This window comes from Corvus cornix, chromosome 1, assembly GCF_000738735.6.
Source record: "Corvus cornix cornix isolate S_Up_H32 chromosome 1, ASM73873v5, whole genome shotgun sequence".
Lineage (NCBI taxonomy): Eukaryota > Metazoa > Chordata > Aves > Passeriformes > Corvidae > Corvus > Corvus cornix.
The window spans coordinates 42,838,090-42,861,388 of NC_046332.1; the positions used below are offsets into that span (position 1 = coordinate 42,838,090).

A 23,299-nucleotide genomic window follows, 5' to 3' on the forward strand; every position below is an offset into this window, starting at 1 on the left:
TCTCATTTGCTAAATTGATTCAGATTAATAGAAAATTGAATAGCTGGGAAAATATAAGTGAGAGACATCAGAAATGAGACAAGAGCCAGGATTTTCTAGATGCATGAGCAGACAGGGAAGCTTTAAAGCAAATAACATAAGTACAGCCATTTCTCATATGTAAGAGGAGATAATTTCGCATCAGTGATAGGATGTAAAGAAGACCTGCATGTAGAGGTGGTGCTCCCCTTGTTGTGAAGTTATTTTCAGGTGGTTTCCCACTGCCCACAATCCCCGGCTTTCATATAAAACTTTATCTTAAAAATTTAGACATTTTATTTATCTTACCTACTAGGCCGAGCATACATTATTGTTTTTAACACAGCAATTACAACTTTTACAGTTTCTCACATTTTTTATTCCTATACAATTAATAGAACTAATTTCCTTCATCTATGAACTATGTAAGTCTTCTTTCTATTGCCTTATTCTTTACTTGTTCATTGCAATTTTTGTTTACAATTACTAATAACATTTAAACACATTCTTGTGAAAGCCTGATTGCCCTGCCCCCTGTCATGGAATCTCTCCATTTCTTTCAGTTTCCAATTCCTGTCTGGGACTCAGCATGCCAAAACTACTTTTTTTTCTTTTTCCTTTTTTTTTTTTAAGGCAGTGCAACAGAACAATGTTGCACTTTTGTTTAAGCACCCTGGAACAATTCCTATCATTTTCACAATGGTATGATAGTGTTGGCTCATACTCAGGTTATGACTCGCCTACACTGACAGAGGATTCCTGCCCTTTTCCTTCCTACTAAATTAATTTCAGCATTACCTGCCCACACAAGAACCGAAAACGCATAAAAGCTCCACTCGTCATTGAAATCTCATTGTGATTTGCACTTGCACATGATGGCCAGCAAGCAAACCAAATATCCTTAAGAAACCTGCTGAGCAGAAAGAGAGCAGAGACCACAGCCAGTACCAAAGAAATTGTTTTGCTTATGTATCATGGTTTTTTACATCTTTTGCACTGACACATTCACTTCTTTTCCTCACAGCTGTGTTATAGGCCAGAATTAGCAGGAAAGGAGGTTTACGAATAAGGACCAGAAAACAGTAGCTAAAAAAGTCAGAGTATCTGCTCAGGCAGGATTGTACAATGGTAGCCAGGGATGGAGAAAGTACTGTCTGGCTGCAGTCCAGGTGTGCTGGAAAGAGGTGGAGTGAAGCTCTGAAGACAACACCTGGGACCTGCAGATAAAGCCAGAGCAGACAACTCAGTCCATTTCTGCCCAGAATGCCCAGGACACCACTGGGCAAGAACAGAAACCAAGGCATTGCCTCATTTGGTACTGATCCTTTACCCTTTCTGAAGGTCTAATCCCACACACACTGCTTTCTAGACATCTCAACATTTTTGCTGATCTCTTCTGGACTGTACTCTGTTGGTCAAATGCTGTTTTGAACAGCATTTCAACAGAGATCTTGTCACTGCAGCACAATAGTTGAAAGGTGGAAGTTTTCTAATTGTTAATAAAATACCCAACATTTTAGCAAGGGTGGTACTGGCACCACTCTTCCTGTAGAACTGCTGCCTCACCAGTCACTCTCAACTCCTCACCAGTCAGCTCTCTCACTCTCTTTGAAAGTGACTATTCTCATGTTAGTGCAATACTTCGCACCTGTGCTTATTTTGAATTCTATCCCCAATCCTCTAGTGTCTTCGTCTCCCAGGCTGAGGACATCTATAAATTTAATAAGCAAACTCTCTATTCTACTGTGCAATAAAATAAAAATATGAGTAATTTCAGACCTAGAATAGTCTCCTGTGGGACATGGCTCGATACGTGTTTTTACAGTTGTATCAGGCTTTCAACATTTTTTATTATTGAGTCTAATTGCTAATTAACAAAAAAACCCACAAAGAAACGGAGACACAGACCCTCCTGTAGTGCAGATTTACTGACAGCCAGAGACCAAATGCCAATTTACACCCACTGCAAATCTTCAACTAAAGATCACTTCACATAGCAACTTCTTCAGAAAATTCACTGGGAAAAGTTCTCAGGAAACCTATCCTTAACCACAGCCACAAGGCTGTTGCACCCCCTTGAAACTGAGTGTGATCCATCCAAAGTGATCCATCCAAAGTAATCCATCTCCCTGCTCTGTGTCAGGGCTGCACTGCTCTGGTTTTATATTTTGCATACACACTGGTGCACACCTGGGCTTTCTCCTCCAGTAAACCAGGTGGTTCCCTTGGTGGGGGCAGACTGCCATGAATTACAGTATCATCTGCATTGGGATCAGAATGATCAGCACTATGGGGCAAGCCAGGCCCCACCACTTGGCTGTGGAAAGCTGCCTGGTGCTAACAGCAATGCCAGCAAGGGTATTTCAGTCCCAGAGTGCCCCACAGACTAACACAGCCCCCTGCAGAGAGCTGGCACCTCTCAGCTGCTCTTGTCACCAATGTCACTTTCCCCAAGCTCCTACTGGTGAATCTTGACCATCCCCCTGAGTTCCTTTCCTTCCTCTTTAATTGCCCCGTGAAAAACAGCAGCATGTGCAGTGGCTGGGTTTTGGCCATGCCTGCAGCAGCAGGGTGGCTCTGTGTGCTAGCTCAAGAATGCCAAGACAAAAAAACAGGCTAAGCTCTACTGAGAGTTGGGGGAAGGAGGGAGAGAGGAGGAAAAGAAAGAAAGAAAGAAACTGTGCAAAAAGCTCTGAAAAAAAAAATTGCATATTTGTAGATTATTTTCATAAGTACCAGATCATTCAAAGTTGCCTTTATTTTTTAAATAAAGAACTTTATTAACAGATCCTGAGCAAAGGTTAAGGGGAGGATGAAAAGACAGAAGAGGGCATGTCTTTCTTTGACATCAAAATGTCTAAATATGTTTAATTTATGTAAACACTCTTTTTCTTATATCAAAATTTTTTATCTCCTAAGTTAATTCAGGTGTTGGTTGAAAATACTTCAGCCATCACTCTGAGCTGCATTCTCATAAAAAGAGCAGATTACACCTTGATCTATGCCCAGAGCCAGGGAATGCAATGGTCTAGACATGCCTCCTGTTTTGACAACAAGTCTTGAGGCCATTACCCATGGAACAGAGTCCATATTCTTCCAGGAAATCCATATGTGGAATTACAATCCCCTTCCAGTCCAGAGCAAGGCAGAAATAAATTATGGTCATTGGGAACTACCATGTGCAACTACTGCTGGCCACTGCAGTCTGAATGTTTGCACTTTGAGAAAAGACTCAAGCAAGAGTCTTTTCTCTCCCTCAAGAACTCTTCACAGACAGTCGTGCTGACCTAGGGAATTTACTGCGAAACAGACCCTGTTGTCTGTAGTTAGGGACCCAGCTCTGGAATTCAGACTGCAAAGCCTTTAAGCACAGCATTAATCTTCTGGACTTCTGGACTCCTGGACTCCTGGACTCCTAAAGTTCACCAAGTGCTAAAGGGCTTTGTTGTACTTGATCTTGCAGCACCTTAAAACTGCAGATCTTCAATTAGCAGCCTTCAGATCAAGGTCCCAAAGCCCTCACCAGTGACCAGTGAAGTGACAACTTGGGAGGCAGCCCTGGTCCTGCTACAGCTTCAGCAACTTTGCTGATGGGTTTGTCTGGGGTCTCTGTCAGGAACAGATTAATATGGGGGAAACATTGATTAGGCACAGATTAACCCAAGATATCCTGTACCTGGGACTAGTTTGGAGTGGAAACATGGAGGCTAGTCCTGCTGAGTTATGAACAGGTATTTTTGCTGTGGTTTTAAACCTGCTGTATGCCTGACTTCAACTGCAAATGCACTGATCCAGACCTATATCCCTCACCCCACCTCCATCATAGCTGTCAAGAGCGAGAATTGGTCACCACCTTCAAACAATGGTAGCTGTTCGGGGCATGATCCATTTATTATTTACACTCTGTTAAAACCCTGATCTAGAAAGGTCCAGTTTACTTGGTGAGTTTCCATAGTGTTCTTCACTGAGGTATCCAAACATTAGTTTCTCTTTTGAAACAAGGGAGTGACATTTCTCCAAGCAATACTCCAGGCACCAAGGTGCACAGACTAAAGACAGAAGCACCCATTCACTCTGAGTGCTAGATTTCCTTGACTATATTTCAGTTTCGAGTATTACATAGGATATAATAATTCCAGGCAAAGCTACAACTGCTTGTAGAAAACGCCATTCTGAAGTTGAGACCATAGTGCCGCATTGCAAACAACTCAGACAACAACCAATGATTAGGAATTCATTTATGAATAAGTGAATATAATCCACCTTGAACCACCAAGGGAGTCATGACAGATGCCCAAGGCAGCATTCACAGTCAGGACTCAGGTTTCAATCCCCAGGACCTGTCTTGCTGCCCAGTGATACCCAACTGACCACATCTAGACCCTGGCTCCCTGCACCTGATCCTGATGCTGAGATCCACTCTCCTTTGCAACATTTTCTGCTTTGTCCCTCACCCAAAGACTTGGAAAGGTGCCTTGGGGTGCCTTTATGATGTGTATCCCCTGTCGCTGCTCTATGCCCAGAAAATAATTTTGTGCCTTTCTGTGCCTTTAAACTGAGCCTGAGAGGGGGGAGAGGAAAAAAACCAAGTGAATGTCTCAAAGCGGTTGTTCAAGGATACAGATACACACTCCTCTGCTTCTGAAGCAGCAAGAGTAGAGGAAGCACCCTGCTTGCTTTTCAGCCAACTTTCGGCCTCTTTTCTCTGGAGGGAGACGGAGAGTTGAACTTTGTTTTCCTGGGACTTCGGGGTTTTTTTCCCTTCTTCTCTTCTGGACTGTTTGAACATCAGAGCACCTTGGGAGAATTTTCTACTGAGGTGGACGCCCTGGAGGTGGGCCCACACTAACCCAGCTTCGAGGAGGAGAAGAGAATGTCATACATGAAATCCCTAATTGTGCTTGGTCTTTGCATATTAAGTGCTTTAATTAATTAATTCTGAGTTAAATATTTTAAATGTTAAAATTAACCCATCAGCCCAGGTACAAAAATCAAGTTCCATTATCAGTGTTTTCAATTGTTCAAAGTAGTTTATTAAGACAGTTACACCCTTCCCAGTTAAAAATTCCCCAGTTAAAAATCCCCAACTTATGCTCCCTTTTCAAACTTCAAACCACCTGTACACCATAAGAGTTACCTTTCCTGTGTTTACTGTATACTTTTACAAGTGTTTTAAGATGTGTTGGATGTATTTTAATACTTTTTCAAGGGTTTTTACTTTGCACTTTAGTCCAAGGACTAACTCCAAAACCCCAGTTTCTAACAGTCAGCAGCTATTTTTAGCCCCATAGCCTTTACCCTGCAGGCAAGCTCCATGGCAACCTGAATTTTAATGAGGGCATTTTAGCACCCTTATCTCAACTGATACCACCCCTCTGACAACGATGAGCTATTGGTGGACAGAGATGATCTATCAAAGGGAAAGCACCAATCACTTTAAACCGAAGGGGTGGGCTGTGGGCGGGCTGTGGGCGGAGCAAAGGCACTATAAAAACAACGAGACAGGTCTCAGAGGGGGAGAGTCCTCTGCAGGCTAGCTGTGGTGGACTTTGGTGCTGGGCATTAAAAGCCTTACTCCTATTAAGGAGCCTTTAATAATTTTTTTCCTGACTTTTGGACCAGCTAAAAGTCAGCCCAGCACTGCAAGTCCTTTTCTCTACCTGTGGTCCAGTGCTGCCTCAGCCAGAAGATCTCAGATCCCTGCGCTCCTGGGGCATACCATCTATCGAGCTGTAGCATCCCAAATTTTTATATTTTTCTAATTTCTGTAGTTTTTCAATTTCTCTGTTTTCAATAAATTATTTTAATTTTTATTTAATTAAGAGTTGTCTCATTTCTTACAAGAGACCACTCCTACAGAAGGACTCTTAAAATTTCCCAGGTTTCTCTCCACAGCAAGAGGTTTCATTATTTAGCATTCTTTTCCTGTGTGTTTGCTAAATAAATAGTTTTTATCTCTTTTGCTTTCCTCTGAGGAAAATTTCTTTTCCTGAACCTGATGAGGGAGGGCTGGTTGTAACCTGCCTTCTATCAGAGGGTATTTTTCCTCCAAATTTGTCCAAATCAGCACAAAAGAGGGACAATTATCCAAGCATCATTGAAACTGTAGCTCTAAATGGGGCATGTGTGCCATATCCCACTAACTCACGCTGTCACGGGTGATGTTGAGAGTTGCAGGGAGCAGGAAAGTCCTGAGGAGGTAGAAGGGGTGTTGGAGACACAGACCGAGGAGGCAGATGTCTCTGTCCTGGCACCAAGGTACTGAACATGGACAAAGCAAGGAAAGGCCAGAACAGCCACGGGTAGAAGGCAAGGGAGACACTGTCAGCCCAGGAGAGGGAATCATCCACGTGCCTGAAGTGTGCTGTGGGATACAGGAGCCTCTCCCACCTCTTCCCTCAGCCTCGTGTATACATGGAAGCCCACCTGGAGAAGGCAATATTGGCTGGGACAGTGGGACCACAGTGCTCGCTGGTAAGAGGAAGCTTCTCTTCCAGTGGCTTACTGTAGGTCCCCATCTCCTTACCTGGAGTGCTTGCTTGCAGCCAACTGTTGGGAAGGGAGAAGAATTGCTGTGGAAGAGATACTGGATATGAGGCAATCCTGCATCCTAGAAAAGGCGGTGGTTTTCTCTCACCCCGGCCCCTACCTCCTGTTTCAGACCACGTATGCCTATTTTTTCCACACTCCCCATGTCTGATTTCTGGCCCCTCTGTGTTTTCTTTGGGAAGTTCTGAACCTATACTGTCTGTGTACAGCACAGGAGGATTTCAGGAACAGGGGAGGCTGTGTCTCTCCTTTCTGTCCAGCACCAAGACAGGTAAAGGTGTGCATCAGCCTCAGATGTTGTTGCAGCAATACTCCTCCTCTGCTCACGGCTGAAATTTATCTAGCAGGGATGGAATAACCAGTCCAATTAATGCAAGTGCTGCCAAAGCTCATCTGCATAAGTGAAAAAGGCAAGTTTTTTTGTTGTGTTTAATGTTCACGCTAATTAGGGATGACACTGTGATGTGGAGATGGAATTCATATGATGGATACATTGTCAGAGTTCACATTGTTCCAAAAATACCTGTTGCTGAAATGTTGACTTTTTACAACAGGGCAGAAGTCTCCTAAGAAAGACCTGAAGTTGAACAGAGAAGTTCACAGCACAAGAAGTTTCACCACAAATCTTTCCGATGTGACAAAGCTACAGCCCATGGAAAATCACTGGAAAGGAACCCAGTCAGGACAGCTGTTATTCCTCCCCTCCAGTGTTTCCTCTGAATCCTCTACTGCTTCTGAAAGATTCAAATGATAATTTATTTTCTTTTTTTTTTATCAGAAGCCAGTTACCCACATCCCTACCCACTATAACTTGCACTGAAGCCATGATGGTTTGTATCACTCTCCTCCTAGCTGAAGCCAGTGGGCACAAGCTTCCTGATCCCTTCCTCTCCAGAGTCACCTCAGAGCAGAGGTACGCCCCACACTCATGGGAGCTGACAGCCTCTGAACAGACTTGAAATTTCTGTGGCAGTACCCATGAAAATCCCCTGCCCTGAGAACTTCTCACAGAGAGGATACGTGCATGCAATGACAGCTCATCTTTATACATGTTTGTAAATTTATATGCGTGTACTATAAAAGGGTTAAACTCTTTTGCAAGTCCCCACCAAAGCTTGCCACTGCAGCTGATCCATGCAGGGTCTTGCCCACAGCATGTCTCCTACAGGAAGGCCACCTAACTCTTTCTCTTTGCTGCCACAGGCAGGTTTTCAGACAGCCCCTAGAGCTTCTTCTCTTGGAAGACTCATCACAACCATGATGTTGTGTTGCTCTGCTTTGTTATCTCACTGCTCTAAAGAGTCTGCTTATATGCACTTGGCAGTCGTGCTGGTTTTGGCATCTCCTTGAAACCCTGACACTGTTTCCATTTCTTCCCCCAGTGTTCATCCCTCATAGCATACTAGAGGGGAGAGACCCTCAGGCTGAGCACAAGGGCTGAAGGAATACTGGAATGCTTGCAAAGTGGTCACTGTCACCTTGAGGAAGGACCTCAGGAATAGCAGAGGGAGAGAAGAAAGCAGACAGCTTCTTTTATTCTTTTTATGGCATCACCTGCAGGTCTAAGCCCTTTCTCAGAGGTTCTCTTCACTCCTTCAGGTCTTTGTGGGCTGCACCCAAACAGCAGGTCTGGGTGTCCCTGGCTGCCACTGTGTCACCCTGCCTGAGCAAACACACCTGGCCCTTCAGCAACTCTCTTGGGTTCTTGCTTGGTTTCTTATTTCAGGGAAAAAAAGTGAGTTCCTTGATGAAAAATCTCCCTTTCTCAGGTATTTGTTATGCTATGGTCCCTTCTCTTTTGCACTCAGACAAAACTCCCATGTACCAGGTCCTTTTGGAGTGGGCCTTTGTATCCCAGTCCTGCTGCCATTGGTCCCTTCAAAAATTATTTTTCTTGCAACACTTTGTTGAGCCCATCTTTCCCTTGGTATTAAATTAATTACATAAAAATACTGAATCAAATGAATAATTGGTTACTCATTATATACTAGTTCTTGGGTTTCCGATGTACTTGTTAGAGTGTTTAATTTTCTAAGCAATTTACAAAGGAGCTATAACCCCTCAAGAAATTCACACTGTGGCATTCGTAGAATTTAAATTTGCAAAATTCATGACACAAACCTCCACCATCTGAGTGGGATCACTACTGTAGGAGAAGTAAGTTGCCATTTTAGTATATAATTTTTTGTCTTAGTATATAATTTTTTGTCTGTCTCCCTCGAGCCATAGGCTTACCACTGTTCCACAAAACTTTCCAGAAAAACTTTTGCATTGAGTCAGACACAACAACCACAAATGGAAAATTTCAGCACAAACAGATATAAGCTGCAAAATCTACAAGATACTGAAATCAGTCTTAGAGAAGCAACAGGAGGAAATCTCAATTGGCATTGCTAGCCGGGCTGCACACAGCAATAATGCATGTAACTCCTTCTAGAAGAAAATTCTAGCATCATGCTGAGTCCAGATATCTTGCAGTTCCTTTTAAAAATTGAATTTTTTCTCAGATAGAACCCTAGATTTTTTTTTTTTTTTTAAAAAAGGTAATGTGTTCAATGTGGCACCTAATAGGCTTTGTTTAGTGTGCACACAAAGACTTGGGCTGTGCATGCAATAAGCACAGAAAACATGAGAAAAGTAAGAAAGAGAAATACACTCTACAAATAAATAAAGCCGCTTGCTCTTAATGTACCTTTCAGCAGCACCATTCTTCTGTCCCATGGCAGAGTTAAGGTGGGGTCAGGTTTAGAGCCTGGGTCCCAAGGTTCTTCAGGGCTGGAGGTCCCCCTACATCTTGCTTGGTGGAAGAGTTTGAGAGATAAAACACTATGGTCTAGATAAAACATGCCTGGAGAGAAGATGGAATTACTGCCTGTAAAGATCTGAACTTGTTCAGAGTGGTGAACAATTAGAAGTAGTATTAGAACGGAAAGTTTGAACCTAAGAAAATATTTGCCCTCAACAATCTTTAAGTGTCAGGCAAAGCTAAAGAATTCAGCCATTGCATGTTCTCTATCAAAGTTAGATGTACTTCTGTGCTGGCAAGAGGTAGACACAATTTCAACAGGGAAAACATGCTATCACAAGGACTTCTTATTTCCTCCAAGGGAGGAAAATGCTGCTACACACTGCTTGCTGTGAAACTTGCCTTGCCTCTAAGAGCTGCCTGTGTGCAGCGCTCCAGGTTTCGCAACCACGGAAGCATTCCTTGGCAGAAGGTTTTGTTCATCAAACACGTAATTCTCTGTTCATTTGGGGTTACCCCGGGTTCCACCCCTCTCTTCAGAACTGCTGGAAGCCCCTCACAGGGCTCCCCACTTGGGCTGCCAGGCAGTGGAGTGAGCAGAGGGAAGCTGCTAATGCAAAACACTGCTCCCAAGCTTCCCTTCCAGAGCCCAGTGTCAATGGCAGCCAGGACAGGTCACTGAAGACCTTCTCAGCTCTGTGTCGAGGAGCAATGGCTGTGTTATCAAGGCTTGGTCTCCTTTCCTCCTGTTGTTTCCAGCGAGCAGGAGCACAAAGCGCATTTTTGTCATCCCTGTTCCTAATGAGGAGGCTCTTGGGAAACCGGGGGAAATCTGCACTATAACTTCAGTGGATGCACTGGATTTGTACTACAGGTAAAAGCCTTCTTTGCTCCCAGTAGTGTTTTATGCCAGCTACCCATGTCATTAACTCCCTCTGAAAACCCTCCTTGATTCCAGAACATGATTTTCCACTGCACTACCACCTGCAGTGACTGCAGTAGTTCACAGTTCCTAGGCTGAATGCCAAAAACTATCTCATATCTAGATTTCCCTCAGAATGCCGAGTTTTCCAGTAATTTTATGCAGATGGAGTACGGATTTCTTCCCTTTCCTGAAAAGTTATGGACATTTCTCAAGAAAATCTTGCACAAAAATAGGGCAATCCATGAAGACGTGAATCCTGCTAACCTCCCATAAAAATGCCTTATTTGAGCCAAATCAGCCTCTGTTTCCCTCATCTTTACCTATTCCTCCAAGTAGGATTGCACTTGGTCTTTGAAGGGCTTTGCACTACAAATGGTATCTGCACGCTTCACTTGAGTAACACTTGCTTTGGGGATTTTTCTCAATGCTTTGGTCATTTTGTCCCTTCTTCACCCACAACCAGGTATAGAAGGGCAAAACCCATGAGTTTCTTGAAATTCAGGTCCAACCGGCTTGGCCACAGTAGCTTCACCAGTGAGGCTGATGGCTTTTTATTTTAACTGTATCCCTACATGAAACACAGTTGCAAAATTTTAAAAAAGAAAAAGAAATTTCAAAAAATACCACCACAATTTTCTTTCCAAACTGGGGCAAGTCACTGTGGAAAAACACTCTGTTAACAGCATGAGTCTCTTGTTCTGTGGCCACATCTGCACAATTTTGTCATGTAATTAGACCTTGGCTCTGGCCAGTGAGGGATCTATTAGCTAAAAGTTCTTCAGACAAAAGGAAGCTTTAGTGCATAAATTAATGCAAATCAAGCGTGGGCACTTCCCTCCCTTGATGCTGAGAGCTGTTATGTTCTCTGTGTTGCTGCAAGAAATGAATGCTCTGCTGGAGCCTGGGGACCATAAGCTGATGAGAGGGGAGACGAGGGCAAGGCAGAAGACAAGATCAGGACCTCAGCTTTACAGCCAGCATGAGAAAGACGTACTCAGAAAATAGTCAGCTTTTTGGACTGGTATCGAAACCACGCAGTGTGTTCACTTCAGATTCACTTGTAGGTAACACAGAATTCAAATGCTCGCCACTGAAAATGCCTTCTTCAGGTATGTCAGGAACTGAACATGCCTTGACAAAACAAAATGGGGATGGCTCAAATCTCCTTAGCAGCACAGCAAATTTCAGCTCCAAAACCCCAACAAGTCCCAACTGGAATACACTGCACCTCTGCAGAGGTGAGCAGTGTTGATGAGTCTCAGCTGCTGCAATGGCACTGGCTGCTACTGGTGCACTGGAGATCTGCTGTCCAGGCTCCCACATCAGGTTTTCACTGCAGCTGCACCAGGGACACACAGTCTGGAGTGGTTTTCCGGTCCCAGAAGAGTGTTGCAAAAAAGTGAACATATTCCAAAGCACACAGTGCAAGTCCTGTTCCTTAAATTGTTCACTTAAATAATTAGTCCAGGTCTGGCAATTGTAGAGCAGCTCAAATGGGATTATTTTTGTAGGTTGGTTTTTATTTTGAGAGAGTTTACACAAGTAAACCACTGTTTCTACTCTCCTTTTCCCTGTTTCACCCCCAAATGTCCTTTCACCTCCCATCCCTACCTTAAAAAAGAGCTGGTGCCAGTCTGAGAGGGAGTTTCCTACCCAAAACCCAAGCCAGATCTGTGCCAGTGCTCAGACAGGTTCACGGGCTCACCCAGCTCCATGAACAATGCTGTAGCTGGAAGAAAGTGCCAAGTATCCCAGAAAATTGGCTTCATGGTATTCCTTTCATGTCAGTGCTAGGCAGGATTTATTTCTTTGTTTATTTTCTTCACTGCTGCTTGGGGGATATTTACACTTTGCTAGGCTTACATTGCTGGTCAGGAAAAGGACTCCCCAGGCAGCAGGAATTTGATGTCCCACAGTTTCTTATCTGCAACTCTAATCCAGCTTGTATTAATAAAGGTTGAAGATTATTTAGGGCCTCCAGTCTGCTGGCCAGTTACAGAGGGGATGGGAAATTCAAGATGGACTTACAGGAAAACGTAACACATGCAATTAGTGATTTTACTAATATTCTCATATACTTAATCTAATAAACACAGCACATGCTGTAATGCATACATGGCCCTGGTTACTTACATTCTCCATCAACAGTTTGCGTAAACAAATCCCAGCTGTTCGACTGCCTTTTCTTGGATTCCTGATATTTTCCCAATTTTACCCTGGAAATACAGAGAAAATAAACACTTTGTAATGATGCTTTTGGCAGCAGCCTTCACCCATTTACTAGTGTGAAGCTCCCGTAGACTCCTGTCACTTGACATTTCACACTCCACTCTCTGAGGCACCCAGAGGCTTGGGTGCCTGGGAGCACAGTGGTGCAGCGGCCGAGGCAAGCAGCCAGGCAAGGCCCCAGGGAAAGGTGTTCCCAGCAAGCCTACAGGCAAATGTGACATGATCCTACATGGCTGAGGGGGAGCATCGGCATCTCCCTCCCACCCCTGTCCATTCACTCACACCTCCAGCAAACAATACCTCAGCCGAGAGCCTGTGGCTGCAGAGTCCCCGTGGTGCGCACTGAGCCATGCCCAGGAGAGCTGCACTGCTCCCCATGAGGCTCTTCCCACCTGGGTCCCCATCAGCCCTAGAAGTTACATGCCCGGTGAGTCTCCAGAGAGGAGAGCAGCTCCTGGGAGCTCTGCCTCCTGAAGGTCAGGATGGGCTCTTGGCTTGCAGAATTAGTCATTTGATTAGAGCAAACAGGTTTGGAAAGTTGTTCAGGAGGTTTTCTAGTGCATTCCTACTCCAAAGCAATCACTGCACACGAGGCACACTGATGCATGTTTGCTCAAACTTTCCCAAAAATCCTCCACTGATAATCTTGCAACCTCCCAAGGCTTAATTATTTATTAAGGGTACTCCTTGGTCAGTCTTAGCCTGCTGCAGTACTCATCCATTATTCTTTGTCTCAGACAGACAGAGCCCTGGCCATTCCATTCCACCTTGCAGCAGTATTCTGGACTGTTGCAGGCTCTCATCCTGTCCCTCTCCTGCAGCAGCTGTGACTTGTTTGCAGTGCGTGGGGACTTGCGAACCTTCTCACTCCCTGCAGGCCTCACGTGACTGCGCTCCTACTGTGATATGGTTTCTAAGTCCCTGGAGCAATGCCTACCTCCCCAACACATTCCTCCCCTACCTCCCCTACATCTCCCCCTTGAACAGGAGTTCTGTACAGCCACCTTCTTCACCCCTTACAGTTGCCACCTGTAGCCTGGCTCTACATGGCATGGAGGGAGCCCAGTGAGGAAGAAGACAGAAAAACCTGGGGTAGACTTTGTCCCCTGAGCTCCCTGCATTGTCCTTCCCACATCCTCCCATGGTAGCACTGGCTGTAGACCCCTGACTGAACTGCTATTCCCACGACTCCCTCTCTGCTATCCTCCCACATCTCGGTTACACGGTCCCAGCTCTCATGCTCGTTATGCACAGGTCATGTTTTCCAGTCTCCTGACTGGTTTTTTTGCTTTCTATTGGACTCTATCCAATTGGGCCACATCCTTCTGGAAGTTCAGTGCCCTCAGCTCAGCAGAGCAGCCCCACTCTGGGCTCACACTTGCTGAGAAGAAAATTCACTCCATTTGTCTTGCAGGCTGTAATTTGGTTGGTATTTCTCAGCATGGAGATGACCTGACGCCGCTGACTCATGCATTGCCTTTGATCTTTTATGACCCCCAGACCCTTCTCTGCAGAGTGATGTCAATGCAAGTATTTTTCTTCATGCAGCTGCTTATTTCTGCAGAAAGTGGGAGCTCATCCTTGTCTCTGCAGAATTGCATCCTATTTTTCTCAAACTATTTCTCCAATTTGACAAGACCATTTGTCAAGCTCAAGCGGTGTCTTCCAAAGTACTTGCAGCCTATTGCAGTTTGCTATGGCTTGCAAAGTTAATAAGCTTGTTATTTATTTTATAGACAACCATTAATAATGACCTGGCCCAGCATTTCCCTGCTAGTGAATTTCTTCCCAGAGGCCACCCTGTTCATTCTTCATGAAGTCTTTCTGTGGAAATTGGATTTGGTCAGGCAAGAGATAGGAGGAAACAAAGCTAAACTCAGATTATTATTCATTTCCCATCTGAGGGGAAAAAAAGTAGCACATAATGCATATCATCTACTTCATTTAGCAGTCAGAGCCAGTAGCAAGTCACAAATGTGTGTCCCTGTGCTGTGGGTGTGTCACACAGTCACCAAATCAAGATCACCTCCCATGTGCCAGCGTGCCCCAGAGAGGAGCTGAAAGATGGAAGGGGACGGTGCATGCAGTGGCTGGGGCAAAGATTATCAGCGAGCCTGGGGGAGACCACCAAAGCAGGACAGGGGTCAAAAGGCAAAAGCCATGGGACCATAAATGGGACAACAAAAAGAGAAAAGCTCTCTGGCTTCACCTTTGCTTGGCCAGCTGAGGACCTCACTTATATCCAGTCTGTCTGTTTCTCCTATCAACTCAAAAAGGTTGCCCAGCTCTCCCAGGTCCTCAGCAGTCATGGCCAGTCTCCTGCTTCGCTGCTGCGCTGAGCAGTGGCTCTCCTCACCCTGACAGCTGCTCTCAGATGAGACAGGAGCAGATGGCAGCAGTGGTTATGGAGGCTGCATTACCCTATGCTGCTGCAGTATAAACTCTCTCGTTTCCAAAGCTAGGAGCTACCCAGTGACTGCTCTTTCTGTAGGCTCAAGATTGACATGCACACCCTCTGCAGCCGCTTTCTGCTGGTTCTGTTCCCGCATGCTCAGGACAAAGGAGCTCAGCAGCACAGCCCTGTGCCTGCTGTGCCCATGGAGGCTCCTGGGCTCACAGAAGGATTGTTCCTCCTGTGGATATACCAAGGGATTTGCAATGACAGTAAAGAACCCCTCCTTTTCTGTGATCTACCTCCTGCCCTTGTACTTGCAATACCCTGTCTCACAAGGAGAATTCATTTGTGATTGAGGTATTTTTCTTGTGTGGTGTTTTGAGGTTTTATTCTTCCTGTCTGTTTGCAATCAGCAAATGGGCCCTTGGAGTATAACAGCTACAAGAATATCTGAAACTTGGTTTTCAGACTGGAGGGATGTTATTAAAGAAGAATTTTGAGGCTTTGAAAACAAGAATAATGGGGATTTAACTATTCAAATGTCCAAAGTTCCCAGACAACAGAGAAAATACCAGAAGGAAGTGCAAAGGAAGAGCTCAAAAGGATAAATCTGTGTGGTTTAGGAAAGAGAAGGGATGAGATAATGTCTGGAAATTGATTAAAGTAGAGAAGTGACTGTGTAAACTGGGAGGAAGAACATAAATCAGGCAAGAAATGTGTTCAGAATTAACTCAGAGGACAAGACCAGAGAAGAATTTTGCTGTCACAGTTATGGCAGTACACTGTCATAAAACACTAGTTTTACACCAGTTCGGTCCCAAACAACATCTGAGCAGACGTGGCTTTTTCACAGAACTTGAGCGCCCTGGTCAAAGGAGGGACAACTTCAAAGGAAGATAAAGTTTCTGAAGGTCATATCCAGTCAAGTTTTGAAGATTTCTTTTTCTCCACAAAAAATCCTTTTGTCAAATTTGTATATTTTCACTCTTCAAAGTGAGCAAGAGCTGGCAGCAGTACATCATACCAGGATAGCTATGGCTTTGCTTGGTATGAAATACCAACAAAACTGATAAAGTTCCCAGGGCTCACCACCTGGAAGGAATTTCTTGGCAGATTTCACACACAAAGAGAAGTACTTAATTCTCAGTTAATTTTAATTCACTTTTGCATCCCCCATCCTCTCTTCAGATCTTCAGAAAAACTCTCCTAGTGTTCTCTCCAGGCTGGCTGTGGGGCACCACCACAGCTGCAGGATGCCCATCTCTCTCTGCATCTCAGGGCTAAGACAATGCTGTAGGTCTCTGTTGCCAGGTCCTCAGGAGTGCTCAGAGTAGTTCCTGGCTCTCTATTCCTCTTGCTCACTGAAAAACCACGGATACAGACCCTGCACAGGGTCCTTCTCCATTCTTCCTACCCAAGAGCAATCTTCAAAGGAAACCTATGGGCTTGTGGACTGACTGACTGCAGGAGTGGCCTGAAGGTTATGGTGCTGGAAGTCCAGGACCAGGAAACGCAAGTTATTAAGTTGTACTTGGGGAAGGGTAAAAGAAGATTGTCAATGTTAAACCATAAGGTAAAGGAGGCTGCAGGAGACAGTGAGTGCTATTATTGTGGTCAGACGGAAAAAATAGAAGTAACATATCTGGTGGTAGATTGCATGTGAAAATATGGCAGACAAAAAGCACTTTGAGGAACAAATGGCAAAGGGAATTAACACTATCAATGTTTCTTCACATCAAAGATTCAGGACCCCATCAGAAAATCTGTTGGACCAGCTGATATTATAATAGATCATAGCAGATATGGCCATTTTTTAATTATTTATTTGCTCAGTGCTCATAGTGGAAGAAACTTTGTGTTCAGATGGCTCCAGCCATTCTTGGGGGTTAGGGTTCTTAACAAAGATTAGGTAGAACTCAAAATTACTTCAGAAGAGATATTTAAAAAGTCGCAGAGTGAATAGCAGTGAACGACTGAAGCTGATACTAAGTACCCTGGAGGTCTAAACTGGAAGAGCTAAGATCATAGCAGTGATGAATAATGTGTCATTTAAAATTACTGGAAAGTTAAACAGAGGCAAACGAGGTCAATTTTAAAAATTTGCTCCAAAGGTGATCTGCCTAACTACAGGCCTCTTATTCCAGCTTAGATACTACAGTGGGGTCTGCCAATCTGTGCTGCATCTATGTGCTGTGGCAAAGTCTTTGTGGGAAAACTGCAGGGGTGGCTTCTGTGAGAAGATGCCAGGGGCTGCACCCATGTCAGACAGAGCCAATGCCAGCCAGCCCCAGGAATTACTTAGCAAAGCTGAGCCCATCAGTGATGCTGGTGGCACCTCTCTGATAACGTATTTTAGAAAGGGTAAAAATCCTGCACAGCAGCTGGAGAGAGGAGTAAGCATATGTGAGAGGAACAGAGCCCATGGAGGTCCATGGGGGAGCAGAGACCTTTTGAGCCACTGCATCTGTTTTTAAACTGACATGACAGCAACAGGAGTACAATGTCAGTCAGTGTCAAAGGCTGACTGATGCCCTTGGCAGCACCAGAGAATTCTTGATACTAGGTCTTTTATCAAAAAAACCTATCTTTAGTTTACAGATGTGGGACGAATTTAACTGGTTTTATCTCCAATGACATTACAAAGGCCATTGCAAGAATGTTTTCAGCCCACACACAACGTAAAGTTACTGTTTCTCACCACCATCTAAGAAGGTTTATGTTGCTGGAGAAGGTCAGCAGAGAACACAGCTCCTGAAGAGTCCCACCATCTTATAAATGGGCAGTAAATAACAAAATCTCTTCTGCCCTAGGGAAAGGGGGATCCACCTAACCTGAACTTAGGTATCTACAATGTCAGTGTGTACATGCAATGTCAATAAGGCTACTGCAAGCACTTCATTCTTTAATCTTGATGTTTTGGCTCTGTGATTACATTTTACTGTTCTGCCGATTTCTGATGATTTTGAACGCCTGCACTGTTTTCAAGTATTTTGTCTTCGTTGTAACTCTCTGTTCTTTTTCTTTGCCATAGGGTGGAGGACTTAACTTGTCAAAAAAAATACAGATATTTCCTTTTGGTTTATATGTTTGCAAAATTACAGAACTGATCTTTGCTCTCCACTGGCCATCTTGTCTTCAGTTGCTGAGTCTAATGCTATCCTGTCTTCCAATAGCTTGTTCAAAAGAAGAGAGGACATGTCACATATGACCCTACTGCTAGCTTCCATAGCTTGCCAGCAGAGACGTTGCCAGACTCACTGAGTTCAAACTCCAGCTTTCCAAAGTTACGTAATTGAAAATCCACCCATCCTAAGCTTGCCAGCTGGTACTTTTCCTGCCTAACTAGAAACCTGCAGGTTAACTGAAGAGAAAGAGAAGCAGTGGGTGAAGAGCAAGAGCTTTCCCAGATGATAAAATGTTAATTAGCAGGGATGTTAGAGACATCACTGGATGCTCAGGGTATCAGCAGGTCTACCCAAAAGTACTCATTGGTCCTGCACTCCAGCAGCACAAATTCAGCTGCTGATACTGATCCCATCATTTCAATTTCAGTCCATTCCTTACTCCTAGAGCTGGGGAAGTTTTCTGGAGGGAAAGGGGTGAGAGAGAAGGGGAGGGAAAGCTCTTTGACCCACAAAGATTCATCACTCTGGAAAAGTTAATGAGAGAAAAGAGAGGGAAATACAAAGCTGAGATTAGTTCCTTGTTTGTTTTCTTGCTCTCCACCGTGAAGTTACAGAAATACATCCAGTGTTCGCTTTCTCCCACAGGCAGTTAATTACTTGTGTGAATAGTTTTCACTGCTTCCTGCTGGAATATCCCAGAACCACCAACCCAGTGTCACTGTCTCTGCCACCTCCTCCCCACACAGCCAAAAGGAACAACAAAAAATCAGCTGAGCAGGGTCTTTTTGCAACCAAGATCTCCTTTCTGCCACCTACAGTGGCAGGACTGCTGGGGCTGGAGCTCAGACTGTTAGACAGAGAGGAAACAGGAGATGTGTGAAAGCAGAAGACTGAGAAAACAGGCCCTGTCAGTAAGAGGGACTCAAACAGAGAAAGATTTAGCTCTGTGAATATAACTACAAACTGTGAAACATCTCACTTTTTTTGGCTTTAGTCATCTTGGGGTTTCGTCACTGCTTTTCTTTAAGATTCTTGTACAGGTCTAGGTATCGCTGACACTGCTCAACCCTAACTTTCCACATATCCTGAAAGCTTCATCATGCAGCCAACATGGTTAATGGAGAGGGTTGATAATATCACTCATTCACAGCTCTTCACTGAACACAGAACCTGGCAACAGCCCATTGCTCTTGCTTGTGTCTGCAGCCACTCTTATGAAGAAATCCAGTCTAGACCTCAAGCTTAGAAAATTCTATGTCACCAGGAGTGGCAAAATATCCATGAGCTATCCATTCTCCTGACCAGAACCCTGACCACACAGCCCTTCATCCGTGTTGTTTTCTTTCTGACACATTCCTGCTGTCTACAAGATACAATAACATAGTAGGACATCTTTGTCTTCATTGTCTCCTGTGGGGTGCTGTGAGCACCTGAGGACCTTTACAATTCTACCCAAGGGGTAACATCAGAGGGTTTCAGCTGAAAGCACCACTTCCCCCTTCACCTGCACTAAGTGGCTCTTACAGAAGTAGGCCATTCCATTCTTCAGTAATTAAAGCCTGGAATAACTTTCTCCCTATTTTGGCTGTGCTTACAGTGCTCGTATATACTGATATATATATGTGTATATATATATATACTTATGTATTATACTGCTAATATATGCTGCTATACTGTAGTATAGACCTCACAGGACAACTCTCCATGGTGACATCATCACTGACTCTTCAATGGACTGGGAGCAGCTCCTCCTACTCTGAAATTACTCACAGGATACCCTTGATATTGCTGTCAGCAGAGGTTTCTTCTCTGGCTAGTCCCTTTGGAGGAACAAGGAATGAAACAGGAAGTCACATCTGAGAAAGGCACAATAGCAGAAGTAGGGTCTGCTTCTGCTGGACACTCCCGCCCTCTCTGGATGCTCACACCTCCTAAAGATACATCTGGGCAGCTGGGAGCTGCACAGCTCCATGGGATGATGCAACCACATGAAGTTTTGCTCCCACTCCCCCGCCCCCAGTACAAGATGCAAGTAAACTGAAGTGAGTTCAGCAAGGGCCACACGAGGCGGGTGGCAGCAGGAGCACCCATCCTATGAGGTGGACACACTTCATTTAGTCACCTACACTTAATGCCCGTCCCAGAGGAAAATGCAACGGCTTCCAGTGCAGGCACTTTCCTCAGCCTCAGTGAGATGGTGAGGAGAGAAGGAAAGCAAGGAGGAAACAAGTGAGGACTTCTACACAGTGAAGGACTGAGACTGCTTCATCTCAAGCTTTCCCTCAGCCCCTGAGAGGTTTCTTCCCCTTCCAGTCCTTCACTTCTCCTCCCACCCCTCTCTCTGTTCAACACCCTCCTTGCAGCATTGCCAGGACTCTCCTCCAAACCACCATCACCTTGGGGAATGATCCCAGCTCCACCTCCCTTTTCTCCCCTTGCATCCACAAGTTTTCACAGCGCTGTAAGTTCCCCAACCAGTGCATACCAGGAGGCCTCCCCACTGAGGGCAGGCAGTCAGCAGGAGCAGTACATAGCAACAATGAGCACTCCCTGGGAGCTTTGTTTACACTGCCAAAGACTCCCACCCACTCTCCTGGCCAATAAATTCCCCTGTGAGAGCACCTCCAGGCACTGAGCAGGTTCCCTGTGATGCAGCTGCTCATCCCAGCCATCCTCTGCCTGCTGGGCTCCTGCTGCCTCTGGGGCACTGAGTCACGGCAGTATGAGTCCATCCTCATGGTGCCAAATGGAGGTCCCTGGGGCTCTTGGGGGCACAAGCAATTTTGCCCCAATGGCTACGCAAAGGGATTTGAATTGAAGGTAAGTTTTGACTTCTTCAGGGTGGGGAAAAAACCTGCTGTGGGACAATGTTATTTTGTTCTGGTCATAGCAGGGCTGGCCACAGCACCTTGCTCCATCACAGCAGTTTGTATTATATCTGCATCATGCAGACTTCTCAGCAAGAAATCTCTCCAGGCTCCCTGCCAGTAAGCGATTTCTTAGCAAAGGGGTCTCTTGGGTAAAAAAATACCTGGGGTTTGTACAGCAGAGCCTGTTCCCAGGTGGCTGGGACAAGTCCCATCTGCCAGCACCCCAGCTCTGGGTATCACAGCACATGGTGAGAGAGTGGGCATGGCCTGGGACAGCAGCTGCCAAGTACTCCTGTGTCCAGAGCCCTTACTCCACCACTTGGAGAAAAACAAAGGTGGGCAACAGCAAAAAGGGCTTCCTGAGAAATGCCATGGAGCTGCCTCACAGCCCTGCTCAGCTGCACTGATGTTCTTGCTCTGTCCCCAAAGCCTCCTCCCCTCCCTCATCACGAGGGCTCGCCTCATCACCTCTTTTAAAAGGGGGACAGTGCTGACCTCTCCCATTTTCTTCCCTTCTTCTAAGGTCCAGCTCTACCAGGGGTTTTGGCTGTTTGGTGATGACACAGCTCTGAATGGCATCCGCCTGCTCTGCACGGACGGCACAGTCATTGAGTCCTCTGTGGGGTGGTGAGCAGCCTTCGCTTTCTCATCCTCCTTCAGGGCAGCAGCTTCTGGGAGCTTGAAGGGAAACCACTGCAATGGTTTCTCCATAGGCACCCCCACCCTCTGTGAAGGTGGCTCAACACCCTGCTTGAGGAGGTGGGTGAGTTCCCCTTGGCCACAAAGTGTCAAGGTTTCAGGGTAAAGGTCTGGTCCCGTGGAAAGGAAGAGTGCTTTGGAAAATTAAGGAAAGAGCATAAATTACAGACCTTAAACCTGTGCTTTCTCCTTTTCCTCAAATGCGTACTTTGGAAAGTACATTAAGTAACAGGGACAAAGCAAGCAGCTGAAATTGCCAAGGGGTTTCTGCAGGAACAGGGCAGCCTGGAGCTGGTGGTGGCTGGGCATCCAGGGGATAGTGGGGAAGGAGAGTGCAACTGGTGCTCCTAGAACCTGCCACCCCGGTGTAGGTCCCTTGTCCCAGGACTGCCAGGACCCCAGGCAGGTTGTGGTGTTGTTTGCAGCACAGCAGAGGCTGGACAAGCCTTGGCAAGTTGCTTTTTCCTCTGGCAGGTGGGGAAACTGGACTGAGGCCCAGCTCTGCTCCAGCAACCAGCTGGTTTCCTTCTCACTGCGCGTGGAAAGGTGGCAGCACCTGCGAGACAACACGGCAGTCAACAACGTGAGGTTTGCCTGCTCCAACGGGACACAGCTGGAGGGCTGGGGACTTTCGGGGGGTCACTACGGCCCATGGAGCAGCAACTGCACCTCTGGGGCCATCTATGGGCTCCAAACAAAGGTGGAAGAACCCCAGGGGAAGTGGGATGACACAGCTCTCAATGACATGAGAGTCTTCTGCTGTCATTAAACCTGACTCCCCCACCCCATGCCAGCGTCTACAAAGCTGCACAGCATTAAACCTTGAATCTGTCCTTGCACAAAGAGCAGTGTACAATTTTTTTCTGTCCTATTTTGTCAAGGGTAGCCAGATCCCATGGCTACAGCACTTCATAAGAAGGGTCTTTGTGTTTATTGTGATTAAGCTTTGTAAAATTTATAACCTACAAAATTCCTGTGAGGGAGCACAGGAGATTCCCACACCTGTTGGTAAGGCAGGAGGTGGGACTATTAGGGCTGAACAGTGAAGTAAAAGAGGGATCATCTGCCCTGGCAGAAACTGTGGTTTCAAAGGAGAGGAAGGGGAACTCTTCATCCTATCTCCATTGTAATGGTTAGGATGTGGAGGGATCACTATCAGATCCATCCATCCATCCATCCATCCACAAGTGAGTTCAAATATACCATGCAGCTTGTGGTCCCAGCTCCATGCCTCTCCTTCCAGCCTTCTCAGCACAGCACCTCAACGTCTGCAGGTGCCCTGTGCAACAGAAGCACCCTGAGGATTTTTGTTCCAAAGACTGCAATAATTCACTTGTATTGCAGTTAGAAATGTACATAGGTACCTTTCCTGTACCCACCACCATCTCCTTCAGCATCCAAACCTCCTGCTCAGTTCTCCTCTGGAGCTCATCTTTTGTGCCACTTCCTGAGGTTGTAGGCAACACCTTGTGAGTGAGGACTGTGGCCATAACAAGTGTTGGGACAGGGATCAGCCACAAACCCAGGTCTCACAGGGCGTTATGCAGGAACAGGTTGGTTGGAGAGCATTATGATGCACATGTGCAGGAAGGACTCGAGAAGGAAAGGAGCAAACAGCAAGGATTAGGAGAGTTCCAGAGAGAATTGCAAGGATTTCAACCAAACACTTTCCTCTGTCTCCGGAGTGCAAAGAGGAGGCAGAAATCTGAGAAAGGCATAGGAGGGAAGGAGAATATCCTCAAC

The 23,299-nt window shown here is 45.5% G+C and overlaps 1 protein-coding gene across 1 annotated transcript; it reads left to right on the forward strand.

Annotated features, from left to right (window-relative positions):
- Positions 1-12,102: 12,102 nt before the first annotated feature.
- LOC104690107 (vitelline membrane outer layer protein 1-like) lies at positions 12,103-22,399 on the forward strand. The gene is made up of 3 exons (XM_010400667.4): positions 12,103-20,807; positions 21,381-21,484; positions 22,031-22,399. Exons 1-3 carry the CDS (start codon positions 20,637-20,639, stop codon positions 22,323-22,325), a joined length of 570 nt encoding a protein of 189 aa, XP_010398969.3. The 5' UTR covers positions 12,103-20,636; the 3' UTR covers positions 22,326-22,399.
- Positions 22,400-23,299: the final 900 nt, after the last annotated feature.

Excerpts from the sequence above, each read along its gene's own strand:
- LOC104690107 (XM_010400667.4), top strand. The coding sequence starts at position 20,637 with ATGCAGCTGCTCATCCCAGCCATCCTCTGCCTGCTGGGCTCCTGCTGC. Across the intron at positions 20,808-21,380 it reads CAAAGGGATTTGAATTGAAG|GTCCAGCTCTACCAGGGGTT; the intron begins GTAAGTTTTGAC and ends CCTTCTTCTAAG. Across the intron at positions 21,485-22,030 it reads ATTGAGTCCTCTGTGGGGTG|GTGGGGAAACTGGACTGAGG; the intron begins GTGAGCAGCCTT and ends TTCCTCTGGCAG.